General features: G+C 41.9%; 2 protein-coding genes across 2 annotated transcripts in view; one reads left to right on the forward strand and one right to left on the reverse strand.

Moving 5' to 3' along the window:
* On the reverse strand, positions 1-11,161 carry pomgnt2 (protein O-linked mannose N-acetylglucosaminyltransferase 2 (beta 1,4-)). The gene is made up of 2 exons (XM_076279562.1): positions 10,877-11,161; positions 1-2,275 (listed from the first exon to the last, which is right to left on the reverse strand). The coding sequence occupies exon 2, from the start codon at positions 2,236-2,238 to the stop codon at positions 481-483; it is 1,758 nt and encodes a 585-aa protein (XP_076135677.1). The 5' UTR covers positions 2,239-2,275; positions 10,877-11,161; the 3' UTR covers positions 1-480.
* A 1,828-nt stretch (positions 11,162-12,989) lies between these two features.
* The window catches only part of snrka (SNF related kinase a), a 31,417-nt gene continuing 24,631 nt past the window's right edge, over positions 12,990-19,775 (forward strand). The window contains exons 1-2 of the mRNA XM_076281108.1: positions 12,990-13,159; positions 15,765-16,469. Coding sequence (XP_076137223.1) covers positions 15,881-16,469 — 589 coding nt within the window. The 5' untranslated portion in view covers positions 12,990-13,159; positions 15,765-15,880. The remainder of the gene's footprint in view (positions 13,160-15,764; positions 16,470-19,775) is intronic.

Raw genomic sequence — 19,775 nt, forward strand, 5'->3', positions numbered from 1 at the left:
GCCATTCACAACACTGATATTTAAATGCTCATATCATAGACTTCACATATTTCTCATTACAAATTCACTTTGTTTCCTCTTTTGGCTAATTACTGCAAAGCATGTTCTATAGATATCCAATGAAGTCAAACCAATTGCTACAAGCAAAAGGTGAGAACTGACACCATACTCTGTACACCTCAAGAGAAAGTGCAAAGGCCTCAAATGAGTTCAAAATAAATTAAATAGTTCAATAAGCCTTGTTCATACTTTAACACATCTTGTGTCACTAAATTCAGACAAAGATTTTGACCTCCTCAGGCAATATTCCTCTTCGATCAGCAAGCTATGGTGCCATGCGGTTGACCTCTCTCTTTACCCTGCTAATCTCCTACATGTAAAAGCACGGACCTCAAACACATATTTTCGCCCCAATGTATGATTGTCTGTTTCTTATTGAACTTAATCTAACAGTGACAGCATTAAGAGACAGGTTTTAGATCAGGTTTTACATAGAAGAACATCTGCAAAGGGCCCCAGCAGGCTCTTGTTGAAGATGCAACGTACCCACACCAAGTATGTAGTAAAGGGCTTGATGTTTTCAGAGAAAGTGTAGTTCTGGTGTGGAAGGATGTAAGGCATGTACGTGTTCTCCCCCTGCTCCTGTATCCACACTTCATACTTGACTTCGCGAACCTTCAGGTACTTCAGGTTCCAGGGGATTTGCCAGGACACAGTCAGCTTGGCCTCATTGGCAGCCTGGACTGAGGTCTGACATTTGGGCTCACGGACTCGGCCAGGGTGGACGGTGCTGGCAGCTTTGGCCTTTTTCCCATTGGGCTTGATCTGTACAGTCCTTCTGAGGGTGGCCAGGAAAGATGGAATGTCCACCATTGTGTCCTGGTAAATTCGGAAGAGCCACTCTGGGTTACGACAGCACAGATGCCGGGGCACTTCCTGGCTGGCAAGAATGCGGCCTTGTTCCTCCTTCTCCAGGTGAGAAATGCCGCCTTGATCCCAGGGCCGCTCGGGATAGGTCACAGAGTTCTCCATTATGGTGTTCCTCCAAGCTGCATACTGAAGATCCATACCAGGCAAGGAAGCAAGAGTCTTGTAAGGAGTGTAATGCTCAGGGTTGACTGCATAAGGGAAAAGCTCCACCACAGCTGCTCCCCGTGGCAGAAACAATGAGGCGACGAGCTGGGCGCCATGCATGCTAATTAGCATGGATGCCCCACTGATCACTTGGACAACACTTGCAAAAGACTGGTCCTCCAGGGATACCGTGACTGTCCTCATCTGGAACTCCTGGGCCAGAGCCAGAATCAGCTCAGCTTCATTAAGTATTAGCCTATTAATAGACCTGCTGAACACCACAATGTAGTCATCTTCAGGGCGATCCTCTCTTGTGACATTCATTCTCTCCATCATTGTTTTAGCAAACTGACGGACTTCGTTCCCAGACACCAGGATATTGGCTTTAGGTCCTTGTGGCTGCACAAATCCATACTGGTACCATGTTGTCATCTTTGACAAACCCACATATGATTTTGTGAAGCACATCAGCTTGCCAAAGTTTCTTAGCTGCTCTTTGAGGAGAGGCTGCTTGCTGCTTAGCAAACGGTACAGGTCAAAGTGGGCGCCCTCCCCCCAGCCCTCCATGAAAACAAGGCGAGCTTCGTCATCCAAGTCCGAGTACTGCTGCATGGTGTAGAAGATGGGCAGAAGGTCATCGTGAAAAATGTGCATGAGGTTGTCAGGATTGAAACGGTTCATGATCAGCGTGACATCAGGCACAAAAACCGGCTTAGGCATGAATTTCAGGGCAGCCGCGGGTAACTCGAGGAAGTTGAAGTACTGCGTGTTGTGGTCCTCCACAGAGGACAAGTCGAGCAGGGCTGGCTGGAAGCGGCGTGGGCCCAGGTTAGGCAACATGACTGACGAGTTGCCGTGGAAAAACACAAACTCCTCAGCCTCGGTGCAGTAGCAGAGATAATCGAAGCGGCAGATGCGGTCAGTGTGCATCTTGCCTGAGCACACCATGCGGGTGCCGTGCTCTTGCAGGGCCTGCAGGGCAGCGTGGTAGTCGATGCGCACTTGCGAGACTTCCTGGGACTGGCGTGTGAGCTGAAGCTCCTCCTCCAGCTGGGCCGCAGTCTCGCTCAGGCGCACGTACTTCCACAGCAGCGCTGCCACCACGGACACCAGCAGCCCGTTGAGGACCGCCGCCACGTTCATCCTGCAGCCGGGCGCACGCATCACTGCGGCATCACCACTGGACACACGCACACTCCACCTGAACACACAGCAAGGACAGGGTCACCTTCACATAGACAGGCAGTGACACAACTCTATTAGCTGAAGAGATAAACAGTAAGCAATAAATTATTCGAAATTAAGGCATTAAACGGGTTAGCAAAAATACATCAAAATGCTTTTTGAAATAAATCACCAAATACCCTCATTGGAAATGTTTAAAAATAAACTACATATACAGTAGCTACGCCATGTATCAACATAAAATACTGTATTTTGAAAATACTCAACATATTTTTTTTCAAGAGAGGATGAAATCACTGCCTATTAAATCTGCAATGAGGCTACATAGAGAATAGAGAAGTTAGGTTGTGGGTGAGCAAGTAACTGGGATTGAGAACTTGTAAAGTAAAGAAGGTACACCCTTGCAGATACTGTAACAGTTCTTGATGCAAAATGATCTACTGTAGGACTTAACTATTTTATACTATTGGAGCTGCGATTTGATGTCCATTAAGTCAACCTATTGGTACAGTTGTTGTCTCTGTGATGTTCCAGTCTCTAAGTTTGGTTCAACTGGCAACGGATAAATTGCTTTAACTAGACAAGCAGCTTGTTTACGTCCTTACATGCAGAGGAAATGTCGCCCTGGGAGCTGGAAAAAAGTTCCTAAAATATCATTACTAAATGTCAGTCAGTAGTGAAAACAGTGTGCCGATTCACTCTCTCAGGATAAGACAGGCCAAAAATGATTCACACATCTCAGAATGTCAATCTGTACGGAGCCCGCGAAGGGTCAGGGTAGGGATTTGTTTAGAGCAATAGTTTTGTGTTCCCTCGCAATGTTTTTGCGTTCCCTCCCAATACTTTTGCGTTCCCTCGCAATAATTTTTGCGTTCCCTCGCAAAAAGTTTGTGTTCCCTCACAATACAGCCTATTTCATTAACCTATATTAAACAAGCACATTGACTTGGCTAGCCTCGTATTAGTTGGATCTTTCAGTTGGATCTTCTCCAAATATTAATGGGGTTTCCTTAGCCTGTGCTACACCTTTCCACCAAGTTTTGCGAAATTTGTACCCGTAGTTTTATATATTGTAGATATTTAGATATTGTTGACATGCCGCACCGCAGTAGCCTACTAATGGAAGCATTGTAAGGGAACGCAAAAGCATTGCGAGGTAAAACAAAAACATTGCAAGGGAACACAAAAACATTGCAAGGGAACGCAAAAGTATGGCTTTAAATAAATCTCCATCCTGATCCTTCTCGGGCTCCGTAAATCTGCATAGTTAAAATAAAGCATTTAATTCCACTACATGGATTAAAACAAAATTAAAGTTATACTAAATATATTCTACCATGTTGCTTTTGTTGTGTATGATGATGCATACAGAACATCTGTTATGGCTAGATGAAACTCCTGACTAATAGTGTGTGACACACCTCAGTGAAAGCTTGTATACCATGAAAATAACACTGAATATGTTAGTGTGTATGCAAGGATCCTTCTTAAATTCATTCTGACAATGTTCAAAAGCTGACAATGATGGTAAAGATCTAGCTTGCTGTTGAAAGATCTAACTTGCAAGTAGATTGGCTCACTCCCTCATTTCCCTCTCTCCCTCTCGACATCATCACTGAGTCTTGAAGAAGCTCCAATACCAAAAAACCCCATAAAAACTGCTCTTTTACATGTAAGCAGCTAGGTGCAAGGTGCAAAACATAAAATCTTATTAGACGGCTCTTTATAATGCTGCAGAATGCTCCAATCACTTGAATGGGCATTCCCAACGTTCGGTGGTCTGATTTCTCGATAACAGACCGTTGCTAAGTATAAGTATAAGACTGCTGTCAAGGAAAATGGGTTTTGTGCTTCTTATTCACATCTTAGTCCGGTCACTTCTTGCAATGGAACTTCATTCAAAAGTGAATGCCGACGGTTGATCAGCTGTGTTCTAAAGAATGTTTGATTCAAGTCCCCTCAGGGCGAAGCAAGACCTCTTATGAAGTAAAACCTCAAGTTCTGTTCGCCCTGTCGGGACTTATTTTCTAATAATGACTGGTGTTCTTTACATTATCCCTTAGTGTATGGGTTTCAACTTGTTATTTCCACACCATCGGTGTGGAATATCTTGTTCACAGGCGCTAAAAGAAAAAGGAAACCTATAAAAGCCAGGCACAGTCGATTTCTGCAGGTCTCTTTTTTAAATGATATTATCTAACCTAGCTTCCCACCTTTTGCAGAATGTGATATCTTTTCAGCAAAATGCTCTCACCAAGGTTGATTACACTTCTGAACTCTGAATGCCACCCAGGTCTTCAAATACCTCTGGACTGGAATGCAAACATGATCCAGTTGCACTGTATTTTGATTCAGAACAGACTCAAAGGAGAGGCAGAGGCAGCATTACCCTTCAGTCATCAAGACAAGGACAGGAGTGACCACACTGCTGGATATTAGTGTTCATCTTTCTTTCTGCGAGGATGTGAGCTCACACTTTGCTTTGCCAAGTGATGCAAAATGTCAACTTGGATATTAGCAGGCAACAGCCCTGCATGCAATAAGTGTGTCTGATATTTCTCTTAGACATGCAAGGTTTAAAATGTTGAGTCACTCCCAACATCCCATCATGAATACTGCCTAGAGAAAAGACAGACCGTGATTTGGTTTCAGGGGAAAACAGCGGCCCCAGTGTTATTTAAATATGAAAAGAATAAGTAAAAAGATGTCAACAATACATACTACTATGCAGCAGAAAGTGGAGAAAGTATACAAAAGTTAGTTAATCCAAAATCATTATATGAAAAGAAGATCAAAACAATCCTGAAAAGGCATATGTTTTCTCTAAAAAAGTAGCCTACAGGTACTACTGTTTCCTCAATGTATGGCTGAAGTAAACAAGCAGAAAACTAAAGCTGTAAACAACTCATGCATATCCTCGTCTCTTTTGAGCTTGATCATTTCACAGTGATCTACATAATAAATTGATATTGCACAATGGTATTACAGCCATCTAATTACAGCCATTGAGCATCTTAAATGGCAACGATAGGGTAGAGCCTACACCTAACAACCACAAAGGATATGGGAAATGATCGCAAAAAGAATACTGAAATAAAGGAATTACAAACAGAGCATGTTTGCCACCAATTCAGTTTCCTAGTGTCAAATCCCTCCAAGCACTAGATGCAAAGTCCGAGTCTAGGTGAGCTGTAGATGATTAGGGGGGAATCAGGGAGCATGTCCTTGAGATGTCTCTTCCTGTTTAAGTCCCATGGCATACTGAGCAGACAGGGAAGTAAAAGGAAAGCATAGATTGGCCTGGCCATGCAAACAAGAAGGGCTCAATTCCCTGTGGATATGCTTTAGTGTTAGCTCTGTGAACAATGAAGTTCACAGTGGGGGAGGAACATAGCCTGATGAGTCCACTGCATTCTAATAACAGCTGTGGAGAGACACTACATCTCTTCCTGCTTGCCTATTTTGAGTCTGACCACAACAACAGCATTCTTTTCAAATAAAATAAAGACAGCCAGTAGATGATTTTAAGGGCCGTGGCATTAAAAACAGTGGACAAGGACAAAGCCCATTGCCATTTCCAATAGTGATAATATCTGAAACAGAACTGAAGATGTAAAAAATAAACAACTCAAAAGCCCCCATAATATCTATGCAAACATCATTGTGAAGTGACATCAGTGGCTAAATGTTCATTCTTGCTTCATAGTCAGGGGGCCAAAACTGATATTAAAACTCTGTCGGTCACTTTTTGGTACAAGCATACAACCTATCCAGTATTAATATTTAACCCCTTAACATGTGTTCTAGCCAGGTTGTCAGCTTAGAAAATGTTTTTTTGTCCATTTTAACACCATATTCTTATAAGTGGTAAAAGCGGATTTTTTTTCCCCAAAGTGCTTTCATTTTCTTCCATGTTACCTACTGTAATTTTGGGCAAATGTGCAATATAATCCAATTTATGTGCAAGCATGATCATTAGGGTGGTTGTCAAGCTGATTTTTTTTTTGTGTGTATGACTTTAAGCAATTTCAGGCCAATTTGTTGGTTTTCTGCTCAACATGACATACCAACACTAAATGTTGAATATCTCCACAACCACAAGGACCATATACATAGAAATGGTATCACAACACTCATGGGCTGTCTGCAGAAGTGTCAGAATGAACATGTATTGTACAGTGTAAGAGAACAGAACTAGAACATGAAAAAAACAATCTTCACCTAAAGAGAACCAGTTTTCAAAGTGAATATCAGCTTGGAAACATGACATAGTATCCCAAAACCTCTATCAATCAGTACCCCTATCTATGGGAATGCCAAGTTTAAGTCAAGCCAAGTTTAAAGCTTGTAGGGAGAGACAGTGCAATGCTGCACAAGTTGTAATTCTTTAATGTCAAGGCAGCAATGTAGAACTGTAGATGGTAGTCTATGGTGCTATTTGACTTCATTAATATACCAGGTTGTAACACAAATTATATTTAATTGACATATCACTATAGTTATTAATTCCATCCTAACATAACTGCTCTCTCACTTCTTTAGGGTAAGGGGTTAGTAACTAGTTAGTAGTAATAACTAGTCTTGCTGATCCTAGCACTTACCACCTGACTAGAACTGACTCTCGATTGTTTAAAAAACAGCACTCACTGATGCACTTATTCTTATTGTACTATTATTGTACTTTTTAAAATGGTCCTATATGTAAGTGTTGAGAGAATTGCTTTATAAAGCTTAAACTGTTAACCATGTTGTTAGTTGCTTTGTTTAAAAATGTGTCAGCCAAATGTAATGTAATGTAATAACTAATAGTTGTATGGCAAAGGTATGTTTTTCCCCTTCCAAGCAGTGACACTCAGGAAGGCAGCCAACAGAAGGCACCCAGGGACCATGTCCATGTGCTCAATCTGAGTCCTAGTCAGGGACACAAAAGAAGAGTTTACCGTTTGGAGAATGAATACCTTCCCGATACAAAACATGCATGCATGCATCCAAGGGCATAATATAAATCTAATCTACAAAACAAGAAAAACAATATCATGCCAAATAATCTGAAACAATGTAGTTGCATGTAATGTGGCAAAACTCAATAATAATGATGCGAGTACCTGAGTATTCTTGCACCGAGCTGCACAGACACATCCACATGTACCACTACAAAATATTCCACTTTTTTGACATTGCCTGGTACTGCACTGACTTCCACTTTCCTTGCATCCACATATCGTCAGCTCCAAGCACCTGGCCTGTACAGGTTCTTTGGTTAAAAGCTGGGGGACAAGCATTCCATCCTTCATGTGCCAATCACAACTGGTTGGTAAGGGCAACTGTGGATGGGTCACTGGTGACTGTTTCCACTGATTTGGTGGTAAAGTATCCACATTGGCTTTCACTTTCAAAAACAGGGCACAGCGAACATCATGGATTGAAGTGCTGGTCGTTTTTGGATCATACAGTTTGCAGACAAACTGTTATGCTGAGGATAGAATAGCTGGACTTGGTACTTCATCCTCACCAAAGTTGTGGAGAAGATGAGGGCACTGTTGGAACACTTTCCACGCCATCCTTTTTCATATTCCAGTGACCTGACTGGTAGTGTCACATCCAGTGATGGCATGAAATGCCAACAGACCATCCAGAATCTCATTTGACATTTTAATATCATGCACTTTAATGTAGCGTGGTTTCTTGGCAGTTCCTGCTTTCATCCAAATTTCTGGGCTCAGCAGGTTGCAAACACAAGCTGCAACAACAGTACATCTGTGTCATTGCACTGAATGATGAGCCTCTCATACCCATTGGTTGTGGCATCATGAGGTTGTGCCTTCATCTTCTCGACAACTTTGGCTATTCTATAAGTATAAGTATATATACTCTTTTGATCCCGTGAGGGAAATTTGGTCTCTGCATTTATCCCAATCCGTGAATTAGTGAAACATACTCAGCACACAGTGAACACACAGTGAGGTGAACCACACACTAATCCCGGCGCAGTGAGCTGCCTGCAACAACAGCGGCGCTCAGGGAGCAGTGAAGGGTTAGGTGCCTTGCTCAAGGGCACTTCGGCCATGCCTACTGGTCGACAAACTACAAACTGTATGATCCAAAAACGACCAGCACTTCAATCCATGATGTTCACTGTGCCCTGTTTTGGAAAGTGAAAGCCAATTTGGATACTTTACCACCAACTCAGGATGCCTTGTCTCTGCACCTAATGAGGGCCCACTATCAAACAAAGGTTTGGAAACAGTCACAAGTGACCCATCCACAGTTGCCCTTACCAACCAGTTGTGGTTGGCACATGAAGGATGGAATGCTTGTCCCCCAGCTTTTAACCAAAGAACCTGTACAGGCCAGGTGCTTGGAGCTGACGATATGTGGATGCAAGGAAAGTGGAAGTCAGTGCAGTACCAGGCAATGTCAAAAAAGTGGAATATTTTGTAGTGGTACATGTGGATGTGTCTGTGCAGCTCGGTGCAAGAATACTCAGGTACTCACATCATTATGATTGAGTTTTGCCACATTATATGCAACTATATAGCCTGACGAGCCAGACCCACATTAAAATGTAGGGTCTGGGTACTCACCATTCACAGTGCTCAGTCCGAGGGGCGGGATAATTGGTTGTCTTTCAAATTCCCTCTGCACGCAATAGGACAGCGCTAGAACGCGTCCCATGCGTTTTCCCACCAGCGGAGCTAGTTGGCTAGTTCAAATTTTTGCCAACTTAAAAAAAGCTTAACTCGTGTCAAGCTGTTCGCCAACAGCAAGATCCATCTTCTAGCTAGGGTGCGTCTAGATTTCTAGGCTAGCAACTCTATTGTTTCAGATTATTTGGCATGATATTGTTTTTCCTGTTTTGTAGATTAAATTTATATTATGCCCTTGGATGCATGTATGCATGTTTTGTATTGGGAAGGTATTCATTATCAAAACAGTAAACTCTTCTTTTGTGTCCCTGACCAGGACCAGCACATGGACATGGTCCCTGGGTGCCTTCTGTTGGCTGCCTACCTGAGAGTCACTGCTTGGATGGGGAAAAACATACTTTTGCCATACGACTATTATATAGTTATTACTACTAACTAGTTACTTACCCCTAACCCTAAAGAAGTGAGAGAGCAGTAATGTTAGGATGGAATTAATAACTATAGTGATATGTTAATTAAATATAATTTGTCTTACAACCTGGTACATTAATGAAGTAAAATAGCACCATAGACCACCATCTACAGTTCTACATTTCCGCCTTGACATTAAAAAATTATAACTTGTGCAGCACTGTCTCTCCCTACAAGCTCTTTAGGCGGAGATTGTTTTTTTCATGTTCTAGTTCTGTTATCTCTTACACTGTACAATAAATGTCAATTCTGACACTTCTTCAGACAGCCCATGAGTGTTAGCTTTCATTTGATACCTTTTTTATGTATATGGTCCTTGTGGTTGTTGAGATATTCAACATTTATTGCTGGCATGTCGTGTTGAGCAGGAAACCAAAAAATTGGCCTGAAATTGCTTGTACAAGTCACACAAAAAGAAATTCAGCTTGACAACCACCCTAATATCTTACCTATGGGTGTCTTCTACCTAAAAAAATAGGGTGACAGCTTGTACCAAAACATGTCCGCAAAAGTCTTAACGGAGGGCCTTTTCAGAATTGGCCCCCTGACTATCAGTCTCTTTAACGGCAATGGACAAAAAAAAGTCCAAGCCCTATAGAATGGGATGTCTCTTGGGGGCAGATGAGAAATGGGCACTAGTGCTGTTCTCCTGCAGGGGGGAGCATGCACAATGTCACTCTTTGTTCCCCACTCAGAATGAGGGCATTTCCAAATGACACTGCGACACCAGTAAAGACATCAAATAACATAAAGTAACCCAAAGGCTCATACTTGCCAGCAGTTTGCTAGGCCTACTTAATTTTTTGGTTGCGATAGTAAATTCCTTGAACCATGACAGTTTTTCAGAAAAGGATTGATCATAAAAGTATTTCCAACTAGGCCTACACTTTTACTCCCATAGTGGCAAACTGCTGTCTGTGTGTGTTCTGACATGGTAGGCTTACATCATTACAATTTTATCAAGCCATGAATAAATCTGAGACGATTAATAGGCTCAGCCTTGAAAACCAAAATATTCAACTGGGAATAAGGGGCCTTTCATCCAATTATTGTAGGCTATGTGTCTGAGTAAAGTGTTTTAATGGCACCCAGAATGCCCAATGGATATTCATTTAAAAAAAAGCCTAACTTTGAGGATTTCCTAGTAAACATTTCATTAAGCCTATTATTAACCAAGGTAAACAGGATTTGTTGAAATCTGAGGTCAACGACAAGGTTGATCGCATCTCCTCTCATTCAATGTTGAAAGATATTATGCTTGCGTAAACTGGACAATCGGGATAGGAGCCTAGCCTAACATATAATCAAAAGGCACCTCTGCCTGCCTGCTGCAGAAATGTAAAGGCTGTCTATTTTAGGTTAATATGTGTGCTCTGATTCTGATAGCATAAACGGTAGCTGTGACGGGAGTCAATAACAGGCTAATAAAAACTTCCATTCGAAAGTTTTCGTACTGGAACGCTTTGAATAGGCTACATCACCTGTTATGGCACACTTACCACGATATGAGTGGAATGACGATCACAATTCACTGCGGCTACAATGTGTCAAGACAGGCTACAGCTACAGCACCACCACCGATGGCTTCAAATTCTCTCACAGCGGCAGGATTTCAAGAAAGGCTTTCGGTCTGTTGCAATGTAGTCGTGAGGCGACGTTTCGTTGTCGTAGGCTACGTTTAGAGAATATAACGTAGGCCTATTTCATTTATTGCGTTTTCATTAGTTATGGCGCTATGTTTATCTAATTAGGGGGAAGCGAGCAAATATGCTGGCTTCTTTGGCGAATCTGAAACATTCAAGCTAGCCTGCTGTAGTAAGTCTCCACCCACAACAATGACAGATCTCGTATAAGCAAACACCGCGAGATCACAATCACAGCAATCTTGACCTTTATGCAATTATGGTGTAGCCTAGAAGGCTAATTATGGTGCATTTGAATGTTGCAAACACATTATGAGTATGTTTTACTGTATGCAGTCTGTAATAATGGTAATAGATAACAGTGCATTTCACACTAGGCGACATGCAATGTTTGTAGGCCTACTGTTACAAATAGGCTCATGGCCAATTGGAGCAGAGAAAGAAGTCCTCTAGAATATGTCCATTTAAGTTTCTGGCATTGTAAATAAGACTTTAGATTTAGATCTGCTGTAGCACTCCTTTGAACACTATTATTTAGTATTCTCCCATTTAGAATTAAGAGCAACCACAGGCTGGTCACTAATAACAGCTAAACAGAGCAGATGATTATATGGAGTGGCCTGAGAGATACCTAGATAGACTACACTTACTCCACTGCACTGACAAGCTTGGCACATTCAAGTTTTTCATTTAGTACTGGGCAAATTTATCTTGGCATTCTTCATACCTTGGCCACAAGGTGGCAGGATAATACCATTTTCAAGTCATGTTGCAGGCTTCGGCTTCATCTGAATACCCATACTAGCCTACTATTTGATGTTGTTAAACATGTTTTATCAAAAATATTTTCAGAAACATGACACTATTGAATTATTTTTATACAATGCTATATATCCCGTGAGAATGGTGAAAAGCAGTGCTGATCCTCCTTCAAAAGGACTGCTCAATAGGATGTAGCTGGTCACGGACCAAAACAGTTGTTTAATTGTTATGTCCTGTGTGATACCATAGAGTCCTTGAATAAGCACAGGTTTGCATGTCACTGCATGAAGATGTGCTTGACACTATTGTCAACCACCCCATTAGGTAATGTGCCTTTGTTGTGCATTGTTTCTCACAAATGGTCAATGTGCAATGTTGCATTTTGGATGAACTTCAACAATTGCATCCTTAAACAAATGATAGACATAGGATATGAGCAAAGGGAGTACACTGCATTTGCACTCCTGTTGATCTGCCATCATCTTTAACCTATCTCAATTTGTGCCCTCTGTATCATATCATATTATTTCTGACAGTTCAAGAGCCATATTAAATATTAATGTGCACAGATTCACCTAAATGCAAGTGCAATGGCAATTGAATTTTCATAGGTGGAACAGGCTACAGAGTAGCCTACAGACTATATGACAGATGGTCAAAAAGTCAACTGTCAGACTTTAAGCTTAATTTATATCCTTTTCAGACTACCTAGCCTATATGCCACTGCATGTCTTAATGCAACATTCAGCCATGCATAAATCATACTTTGGGTATTTCTACACACTGCCAGTGTGAATACCAGGCTGCAGAACTACCGAAACGAATCTCTGTTCAAAATTAAAAAATTAAGAAATGAATACAGTATGATTGGATATACATAATCAGGCCTATGCCTAACATATTGGTGTGGCCTACAAGAACCAGCTTCGTTGCATTAACTTATAATACAGCAGCAGAGATAGAATGCTTTCCCCCTTTGCAGCATAGACTTACTGTTGACTTTTTTGAGAAACATTAGAAATGCTTCATGACTTGCAAAGTCTAATGCACTAAATTATAGGCTACAGAGAAGTTGGACTGTTCTTGCTTATGTCAGTTAGCATATTGACAACAAGACTGACGTCAAAGCAAAATGCGGCTGGGTTTCACTGCGCCGCCGCAGCTGTTACATGGGAGGAGAGCTAATTCGCTGAGAGTTGCAGTTCTATCAACATTGTACACTAGCTCTCAGCAGCGCCTAAGTAACCCATGTTGGAGAGGTGAAGTTCACGCTTTTCTTTGGTATACAGGGTTGCGACTAAGGGCGCACATCGGCTTGCTTTCATCCAGGTGCATAGTAGCTGTTTGGGGAGGCTTTAATGTATGCCGGAGTAAGTGGTAAGTAACGTTAACTAGCAAGCCAAGGCTACATCAAATGGGTTAAAGGGTTACATTCACGTAACGCATGCTAGCCAGATAGCAATCGAGCGACGTTATGGTCGGTTAGCTTGCTAGGTTGCAACGTTATATCTAAGAGCTACGTTACCGAGCAAATTATTTTAATGTTAGATATGGATGGGTGATAAATCTATCTTTGCAGTTGGCACTAATCTTAATAATTACCAGCTTGGCCCCAGTGATCAACTATCGTTGTTCAGATAGATAGAGTTATTTGAATGCCCATCCCTTCGATGGGAATGGTCAGGCAATGTTAGCCAGATGGCTAAGCGCACAGATGTCAGCTAACAGTTAACGTTAAGTTACCGTCTTGCAATCCAGCTCACGTTTACTTTTCGTTTTATCGTTGTATGGACCATGCTTGAGTCGTAAAGTTCTGTCTGGTTTCTATGCTGAGTAAGTCAAAGTAAGCTTGGCTTTGCATTATAGGAGACCGTAACGGTAACTTACTTCATATCGAATGCATTTAGCAAGTTCGCTAGCGATAGCAAGCTACCAGAGTTAGCCCAACACAAGCCACATTGGTAGCTCGCTAACTATTTAGCGAGGATTGGCAGGATGTAGGAACGTTAACTGAAGTGAACGTTTCCACTGAAGTTAACGTTAGCGTGCTAACACTGTCTGCTTAGTAAGCGGCATCCAGTGTTATAAGCATAGATTTCACTGTAACGTTATGTTGTTTACGCAATGTAAAGTTGTAAACTGAGCGATAGTTGTTATTAAAATTAATTTCTATATCTCCTCTGTGGTTAGATGTTTGTCAGCCAAGGATACCGTTAACGTTGGTGTGACTGCTGTCATTGTGATAGCTGTGTTAGCAAGCTGCTATCCTACGTTCAAGATAACCGGAAAATGCATCGTATAACAGTAAGGCTAATGGTCATATAAATAAGTGCTGCTCATGAAGCCGTTTTGATCTGGTAGGACACATTCTAAATATTCGTATAATATGCTAAGTACTGAAAAACCAATATGTTCATACACGCCAGCCTAACAATAGCTGGCATCCATTACGTTAACGGTGCTGTTTAACAATCTAACATTGCAGGTGCGATGCATGTATTCAAGTTAACGGAACAGCATGTCGAGCCCATGATCGGGCCTGGCAGACTGGCAGGTGTTAGTAGCAACATTTAGGCGCTGTATTTAGTAGCAACATTTAGGAGCTGTATTGTCTATCTATTAAGCCTAATTTATGATGGCCTCAACGGTCTTCCAGTTGGTGGGAGTGCGGTGTATAGAACTAGCAAGGCTGAGATTATTCTACCCAGACAACTAGCTACTGGCATTAACGTTATTGTGTATTTTTGTCCTATTTGTTATCATGTCATGTTTACCGCTATGACATGTTTTTGATAACGAGCCGGATAGATGCACTCAAAGTGGACAATCTTCTGTTAGAAATCCAGTGGCGTGTAAATTTGCACTTTTTAATTATTATAGGCTTATGGATGCCACAACCAGATCTTTTGTCGACTGTACTGCGTATTCTTTGAGTATCCACGTTATGATATAACCCTTTTCGACGTGTTTTCGATATCATTTTCTAACAGAACCGTACACCCGTTGTTTGTGTATGGCTAAATGTCAGTCATTACAGAACTCGCGCTATGTTGTGTGATTTCAGTTCCCAAACTACAGGTTCATTTTTGAGAGGTAATTGTTATTTATGTCCGCACCAATGACAATCAGTAGTCAGCATCCCACATTTGGTCTGCAAATATTCATATGAATCACATTGGGAAGTGGATGTTGGAATGTATGAATCGTCATTGTTGCATTTGTCTTGGGCAAGCTACATTGTGACAGTTTTTAATTATGAAATATCATAACATCGCTTTTTAATTGAGGAATTCCAAACTAGTGAGTAGGTTCAGTTGATGAGGTGACTGGGAACAGGTGTGGGGATATTACATACCCAGTGCAGTTTTGCCAAGTTTGTTTTACTGCCAGAGAGCAATATTTGAACACATAATTGGGGACATCACATTTCTTATTTCCCCATTAGTAGTAATCTCTGTGCATAGTGACCTACAGAACACACTTTGCATGCATTACCTTTGAGTGTTCAGTGAACCGCATCCCTAATACAATTAAATGTTTGCATCCCAACAGGTTGTCTTTGTGCCACTCCTTGCCCCATTAATATGTAGAATTAGGGAAATACAAATATGCCTAAGGCTACATATCAGCCTTACTCTTGAGTCATGTCTGTGCTGCTGTGGGTTGTGTCACAGAAATTGAATTAGTGTTCTTGGTAAATGGACAGCCTGGCCCATGGCTTTTGTTTTTCCTAACAAGAGGAAATCGATAGAAATCTATGATGTTCCATGCTGAAGGCTGCTGGTAGCTTGACCACATGATGCTCAGTCACACTGTACTGCGCTCCAACTGTTAAACAACCAGTTGGAGCACAATACTTAATTAAAGGGAAAAAAGTTTATTTAACTTGGCATAATTTTCTTTTCTCAGATTTTATAATTACATGTAAAAGTGCTTGTAAAAGTACATTTTTTTCTCATACAATTTCTGGTCTCTCTAACAGAAACCCGTCACCATGGGCTTGAGGTCAGTATCTTATGGACTGAAGTGAGCTGGACCCCCTCTGCATAATCCCCAAGGGCCTTCACCTGCCCGCCTCCCAGCCAGGGCCAGGTGGCAATGGCAGGCTTCAAGCGTGGCTATGATGGCAAGATCGCCGGACTCTATGACCTGGACAAAACCCTTGGACGTGGGCACTTTGCTGTGGTCAAGCTGGCACGCCATGTCTTTACTGGTGAAAAGGTGGCAGTCAAGGTCATCGACAAGACTAAGCTGGACACGGTGGCAACTGGGCATCTCTTTCAGGAAGTCCGCTGCATGAAGTTGGTGCAGCATCCTAACATTGTGCGTCTCTATGAGGTCATTGACACCCAGACCAAGCTCTATCTGATCCTGGAGCTTGGAGATGGTGGAGACATGTTTGACTATATCATGAAGCACGAGGAAGGCCTGAATGAGGAATTGGCCAAGAAATACTTTGCCCAAATTGTGCACGCCATCTCCTACTGCCACCGACTCCATGTGGTGCACCGGGACCTGAAGCCTGAGAACGTGGTGTTCTTTGAGAAACAGGGCCTGGTCAAGCTCACAGACTTTGGCTTTAGCAACAAGTTCCAACCAGGCAAGAAGCTCACTACCAGCTGTGGTTCGCTGGCCTACTCTGCCCCTGAGATTCTGTTGGGGGATGAGTATGACGCACCTGCCGTAGGTAAGTGGAAAGGGTGTGATGGAGCTCAAAGGACTGTTTCGGGAAGGAATTCCTCAGGCATAATTATGTAGAGCAATAGTGGAATGATTGCGGTAATTTGTGAGTAGGGACAAATGTGTTTCCAATTTTGTTTAAGGCAGGGAAAAATAATTGTTTACCTTCGTCACTTTTTCCAATATTTCGTCAGTTGGTGTTAAACATAGTTGCTTAGGCTTACTCTGGGAAATGACGTAAATATGTGCATGCTCATGCAAGCTCCATAGTTGACATTTAGAAAAAGGACAGGGCTGGTTGCCCAGAACATGTTTGCGCATGTTAGTGTGCCTCAATTGAAACCATCCTTAGGTCCTCAGGAGCACAGACGAGGAAGAGAGAGCCTGAAACGGTTGATTTCAGCATTTGTGGCCATTTGCTTTGCCATTGTTTGTGACATACTACATGTTTTTGTATTTAAACCACATTGAGAGACGTTTAGGTGGGGACCTCATGCTTTCTCTGTGTTGAAACGTTACTGATGTTTAATTTTGGAGGCACTTGTGCATTACCAACTGCGCGTAAGCCTGACATTGTTTGTCTGTCTGTCTCTAAGGCACATACCCATAGAGTGAGTGTGAAGCTGCTCAGCTGTGGCTGGCGGTGTAATTGTGTGCCTGTGCGTCACACAGGAAGGGCCATCAGAGAGATGTCTGCTGTTAATTGTATTTCCAGTGCAGTCCCAGACTGATGGCAGAACAGTTAATCCGTCTTTGTTTGTGGCCAAGTGCCACAGTGGGAGCTCCCATTCAAACACTCTTTATTGACAAAGCCCCCATGATTGAATCCATCACACTGTGATTACATAAGTTCCTCCCCAAAATGATTTCCGCCTCCTGATCAATACTCTATCTGCTCTTATATTTCTCTCTGCACTGGACCTGAGCATTAGGGAACTTTCACTGTTTTCATTGGGTGAAGTTTGCTGGGTCTTTTTGGGCCCATATCAGACTACAGTATCAGATTTCACACAAAAAATCTAAATGCTAAATTCATTTATATAACTTGTTTGCACATGTCTATAAAACATGGGTTACATATTGCCAGGAAAATCTTCAGGTTCTCTGAAGTCTTCTGAAGTCTTACTCCCAGCCACCTGCATTTGGGTAGCACAGGAATAGTGTGGTATTCTGTGGTAGACAGCTTAACACTAGGCTGTACTGTGATTGGATATTATGATGCATTGATTCTACAGTGGGTATTGATGAATTGTGATACTGGCCTATTTTTCCATCCTTTATATGTAATTAATTGTTAGGCTTTCTTTCTCATTTCACTTAAAGGTATACTATGCAGTGTCAGGTGTTTTTGCCGACTGTAGAGCTCACCCTAGAGTCACAATATGTTTAGATTTTACTCTGCCATTGTAAATAGCCTACTTCTCCTGGCTTGTTTCCCCTGTACACTAGAGGTGTTGAAATTAATCAAATAATCGATGCATCGCGATGCGGGCATGGACAATGCTGCATCAATGCAGTGGCCGACCATAATCGATCTGTCGATCAATCGATTTTTTGCTGTGTTCAGACTTTGTTAAATAACAACGTTTGTTTATATCTTACTACTTGTATTTTTGGATGAAAACATAAGTAACATTGAAAACTGTATTATATTAAAATATACAGTATCTTAATTGCATTCTGCCAAGTCAAGTATCCTATTTGGCTTTAATAGAAAAGTGTCAGAAACCTCCAAGTTTACATGCTTCCTGAAGTGTAGAGGATGCCTCTTAAGTTGTTTGTATGTCTTCATTTTTGTTTTTTCTTCAGTTAAATAAAAATAGTTTTAAGCTATTGAAACAGAGCGGAACTAATTGATGCCAGTGTTTCAGGGAGGAAAGCATGGGCAAGGGACTTTCATCTGTAATCACCAATGAACTAAAAAAATCTCACTGCTCATTATGGCCTAACCAGCTTGCTGCTGCTCACAACTTTTCACTAATGGTTGGTTTTGAGTCCTCACTGTAAGCATCAGTTCATTGCATGTGTCAGCCTCCAGCCTCCCTGTGCTTTCTGAGCTTGGTTCCTCAGAGTGTACAGCAGTGCTAAACAAAGTGTCATAGTGAGGCTTTGACACTCATAGCGCTATTCAAATTGAATGTGAAATCTGGGTGCAATGTAGGTGAGTGAGAACACAAAAGAGTGTGAGAACTTTGTGCCTCTTGGAAATGGTGGAAGGAGGAGTCTCTCGAGTCATTTATAGGCCTAGTTATGAAACATAGTGTTTTGAGTATGTTTTTGCATTTGCCCAAGAATATTACATTTTCTTTTGAACAATTTTTGTAGCTGATTACACACGTGGGTGGTGGGAAAAAAACGTACATCTAATTTGAATGATGACATTCAGAACAGATTGTACAGATTGAGCCTTAAAAGTTTGATATTTGAATGTTGATGTTTGTCATTATGGTGTCGGATGTGTGTGGGAGTAAGTTAGATTTTAACAGAAAGTCAATCCAGTAAGCCACAGCCTAGAGGGAGTGTGGCTAATAGTCCTAGCAATGATTGGAATGTGTTGGTCCACCCCAGCCCTCTTACTCGTGCTAAGCCTAATGCAGGTTGCAACTGTACAAAGGTGGGAGTTGGGCATGAATGCACAGAACTCACCAGTCTGGTCTTGGCGTGTCAGAGGAGTGGCTGGGTGCCGCAGGTGAAAGGGGGTGGAGGGCGAGCAATGGTAAGCATCAGGTTACTCCGTCTTGTACCAGGAATTGTAATGTGACAGGTTCCTCGAAGTGTTTCCCTCAAGTGGTCCTTCACGTTTGTCAAACCTATGTCACACAAGGTAATGCTCTGCTGTTCCTAAAGTGCACAATGTGGACACTGGACACAATAGAGATGTTGAGGCCTGACACTACTTCTATACTACTTCTTTTCTAACTAAAAAGGCAGTTCATGATAGTAGCTTACTAGCTTAGTCAACACATTGTCATTTTTGCCAAATGAAAAAATAGTAATCCAGATTTCACTTGAAAATCAGAGTAGCTCCCGTTGACAGGCCTACATTAGCTGCAGACAACACGGAACAGTTTGCTTGAAGGATCCGTAGCCTAGGTGCTGCCAGCTTTGGATGCAACTTCGTCTTCGCTAACCGCCCCTCACGTCGACTCATCCAGGCACTTAGGCACATATTTTGTTTATTCCTGTAGGCTACTGCCTGTCATGTTCAGTATTTTAAATAACCTGGTGCAAGGTGATGGACATCCTAGACCTCAAGTAAGATACTGTGAAACTAAGTTTTAGGCCTACTGTTCCTCAGGCTACATAACCACAA

This window comes from Alosa pseudoharengus, unplaced genomic scaffold, assembly GCF_046254945.1.
Source record: "Alosa pseudoharengus isolate Yale_2024_CS ecotype anadromous, Long Island Sound unplaced genomic scaffold, YU_APseudo_1.1 YU_APseudo_1.1_scf_12, whole genome shotgun sequence".
NCBI lineage: Eukaryota > Metazoa > Chordata > Actinopteri > Clupeiformes > Clupeidae > Alosa > Alosa pseudoharengus.